This window comes from Conger conger, chromosome 18 (assembly GCF_963514075.1).
Source record: "Conger conger chromosome 18, fConCon1.1, whole genome shotgun sequence".
NCBI classification, from domain to species: domain Eukaryota; kingdom Metazoa; phylum Chordata; class Actinopteri; order Anguilliformes; family Congridae; genus Conger; species Conger conger.
The window spans coordinates 25,088,776-25,092,954 of record NC_083777.1 but is presented as its reverse complement, the minus strand read 5'-3'; the positions used below and the strand labels follow the sequence as shown (position 1 = coordinate 25,092,954).

General features: G+C 48.7%; 1 protein-coding gene across 1 annotated transcript; it reads left to right on the top strand.

The window, feature by feature from the left end:
* On the top strand, positions 1–4,179 carry prph2b (peripherin 2b (retinal degeneration, slow)). The gene is made up of 3 exons (XM_061228696.1): positions 1–581; positions 2,983–3,229; positions 3,979–4,179. The coding sequence occupies exons 1-3, from the start codon at positions 1–3 to the stop codon at positions 4,177–4,179; spliced, it is 1,029 nt and encodes a 342-aa protein (XP_061084680.1).

Genomic DNA, 4,179 nt, shown 5'->3' with positions numbered 1-4,179 from the left:
ATGGTGCTCATGAAAGTGAAATTCGACCTGCAGAAGCGAGTGAAGCTAGCCCAGGGGCTGTGGCTCATGTACTGGGTAGCCGTGATGGCGGGCGTGCTAATCTTCAGCATGGGGCTCTTCTTCAAGGTGGAGCTGCGCAAGCGGAGCGAGATGATGGACAATAACGAGAGCCACTTCGTCCCCAACCTGCTGATCCTGGTGGGCCTGCTGGCCTGCGGGGTCAACGCCTTCGGCGGGAAGGTCTGCCACGACTCCCTGGACGCCACCAAGTTCGGCAAGTGGAAGCCCATGATCAAGCACTTCCTGTGCGGCTGCGTCCTCTTCAACGTGCTCCTCTTCGTCACGGCGCTCCTCTGCTTCTGCCTGCGGCTGTCGCTCCAGTCCACGCTGGCCGAGGGGCTGAAGAACGGCATGAAGTACTACAAGGACACGGACACGCCCGGCCGCTGCTTCATGAAGAAGACCCTGGACATGATGCAGATCGAGTTCCGCTGCTGCGGGAACAACAACTACAGGGACTGGTTCGAGATACAGTGGATCAGCAACCGCTACCTGGACTTCAGCTCCAGCGACGTCAAAGAGTGAGTATTCCCTGTCCTTCCTTAGTCGCTTCTGAATGCGGGCATAACCTGCGAGGGCAAATTTGTGTCCAGGTAACCTTAAACCTCAAAAATCCAGGTAGCCTCAAACCTAAAAAATCTCAGTATGGGAAAGTGGCTCTGAGAACTTTTGGTAGAGGTTTGGTAGCAAAACCCTTTGATTTTACAATAGAAACAGAGGATGGCCATTTGTTTATATAATGCAAAGTGTTATGGTATGAAGAGCTTGTGTCATATGTATGCTGAGCTGTTCACAATATTGAGTTGGCTAATTATTGATAATGCAGTGGTAAACAGAGGTACGTCGGTATGGCTTGGATGTGTTGGAGCAATCTGGCTCAAATTGGAGATGATCGAACCTGATGCCCCCCCCCCCCATTCTACTCCTATGGTTGCAAGGATACTGGTGGTGTTACAAGTCAATGGTGGAGGCTAGAAGGAGAGAGAATATAAGGTGTATCAGAAGGTTGACTGATGTTAGGAAACACTGGGCTTTAGGATCACAATAACGCTTGCAGGGGACAACAGGAAACTGTAATGTTTGTATTTGCTCAGTCTCTGAATACCTATCAACCATAGAGTTTACTTTAATTTCTGGGTCTGAATATCTTGACCGACATTTTGATATTTGTACAGGATTTATTTAAGTCAATCTCAGATGCATTCTCTACATTGACAATATGTGACTGGTTTTTGGAGCAGTTTGTGGTAGGATACGTGGAATGGAGGGCAGTGTGGTGTAATTGGGTTACGGGGAAGTGCTGGAAGGGAGGGGGGGTGTAATTGGGTTGGGCGCAGTGCAGTGTCATTGGGGTAGGGGGCTTGGGCAGTAGCAGTAGCCTTAGAGAGAACAGTAGCAGTGCAAGTGGCCTGGATGGTAACTATGAGAAGAATCTGGTTCGTGAGCCAGGTTCTGATTAGTGGATAATCCTTCTGGATCTCATTTCCACGTCCTTGACAGCTTACTGTCTCCACCAATCATAACAAGGCCTCAGTGAGCTGCCAGTAATAGGCACTGGCACTGAAGACACTGCTAGCTGGAACGCTCGTGTCCTTGTGACCACACAATCGTTATGGCTCAATGACAGTGTATACCATGCATCTTATGACAGACACAAAGTGTCACATTTTGTATATATGTATTTAATGTTATTTGGCAAATGTCATATTATACTGCTTAAGACATTCTACACTGTAAGTTGTTCTATCTTATTTCAATGTATGGCCTGTATTTCCTTCCCCCGCTCACAAAATGTTTTAGCGAATTCGGTCATCACCAAAATTATACTTTATATAATTATATAATTACACTTGTAACTCATTTTGAGTTATGGACAAATGTCGATTGAATCCAGGCCTGTGATTGTGTATGTGTCTGTGAGTGCACATGTATTTTTGTGTGTGCATGTACAAAGGAGGAGTTCAAATCGAGGGGAAGGAAAGCGAGAGGGAGAAGGAAGGAGGGAGGGAGTGAAAGAAAAGGGGCGGGGTTGCGGGGGGGTGGGAGGGTTCACCGGGCGGATATGGATAATTCCAGAAGACAGAAGATCATGACAATCATCTGTGTCCCTGTCACTCTCACTCACGAGTGATCCTGTCAGGTGGATATTCCCATAAAACCGCATTAGCGCTGCCTGCTCCATTCCTGTCACTCAAATAAGTCGCCCCTTGCAACATGCCAGCCAGCTGTTCCACCAAGCAGGCCCAACCCAAAAACCGATAACAGAGCGGTGGTAACCAACCAAGTTCCTGGAGATCTACCATCCTGTAGGTTTTCATTTCAACCATAATTTCTATATCTGACTCTACTCAACAGCAGCTCAACAAGCTCTCTCGATGTTGAATGTGGTGTGCTTTGTTAGGATTAGAGTGAAAACCTACAGAATGGTAGATCTCCAGGAACAAGGTTGGTTACCACTGATCCTTAGGGTTGCTTGGTGGAACAGCTGGCTGGCACATTGCTAGGGGAGACTTATACCATTGTTATAGACACTTCTATATGACAAAATGGAAACATCATTGTATGGTCTCTCTGGGGAGTTGCCAGTCAGGGGCAACATAAGCATGTTTAAGCCTTGTTGACATTTGTGTCCATTGCAATGGTTTGTCATCTTCTGACTGGACCCCAAGGTGGACAGGACATTATTCTTAAAAAAAACTCAAACCTGATAATCACTACCTCTACGTATACACTTCCAAAACAACCACCGTTGGATTTTGACCGAATGGCGTGTTGAGCATTGCTTGTAGATGACCGTGTTGTTTGCTTCGACCGCTTGCCTGGCTGAATGCGTGTGACATATTGGTTGCCTGAGTTGGGCGCCCTACAGACATGTTCTGTGTTCTGAGCATCTGGGCGTGTTGTCTTCTGTGTGCCCCTCAGTCGTGTCTTGAGTAACGTGGAGGGGAAGTACCTGATGGACGGAGTCCCGTTCAGCTGCTGTAACCCCAACTCCCCCCGGCCGTGCATCCAGTTCCAGCTCAACAACAACTCTGCCCACTATGACTATGACCACCACACCGAGGAGCTCAACATCTTCACCCGTGGGTGCCGCGACTCCCTGCTGTCCTACTACGGGGGCATGATGAACAGCATTGGGGCACTGGTGCTACTTTTCACCATCCTGCAGGTGAGAACCAAATATGAGGTTTGGTAGAGAAACAGCAACCCTACCTGCCTACCTCTCTTCACCTTTTATGATATCCCAATGATCCTTGGCACCCTTGGATACCCATCGAATAGCTTCAAAGATAGGACTAATGAAGTGTTTATTTGATTGACATAACTCAGGGTCTTTAGTTGATGCTCAATCAAGAGCTACAGAGGTGTGAGCTTGACTCAGGTAGCCACAGCAGATCCTCATGTTGTAAGACAGACTGGGCAAGATTGATGCCTAGTGTCTCTCCTGCAGCATGACTGACAGGAGCTGCTTTCTTAGTGACCTGTGACAACACCCTACTAGAGGGTGATGGGATTGAGAATTGCATGCTATCTGGATATCTGTGGGCCAGGGCAGTATTAACCTCAGAGGCAGCTCTCTGCAGGGCTGGCATGGTGTTCTTAATGAGCCACAAGCATTAGTGTTCTTCTCCTGGGCATCCTTTCTGTTTAACATTACTGGGCTTAAACCTCGGAGTCTGGGGCCTCAGTGCTGAGTCTGAGCCCTGCACTGAGCTCTAAGAGTGGGATCGGGCACAGCTTCAGGATTTTAGAAATGCTGAGCCATCTATAAGGTCAATCTGCTGCCCTCTACAGTCTGCAGTGGTCACTACACTGTTAAGGAGGGATCGCCAAGCAACCTGCAATAAGAAAGATGTGGGTAAATGGTCAAAAATCGTCAGTGTGGTCCGTAATGCAGTTTACTCCTCCCGCCTCCAGGTGGCAGTAACAGTGGGGCTGAAGTACCTGAGCACAGCGCTGGAGACCATTACAAACCCCGAAGACCCGGAGTGTGTGAGCGAGGGCTGGCTCCTGGAGAAGAGCGTGAAGGAGACCTTCAGCAGCTACATGGAGATGATCAAGTCGCTCCGCAAGGGCAAGGTGGAGGATGGGGCAGGCGGGGAGGCGCAGGGGAGCTGA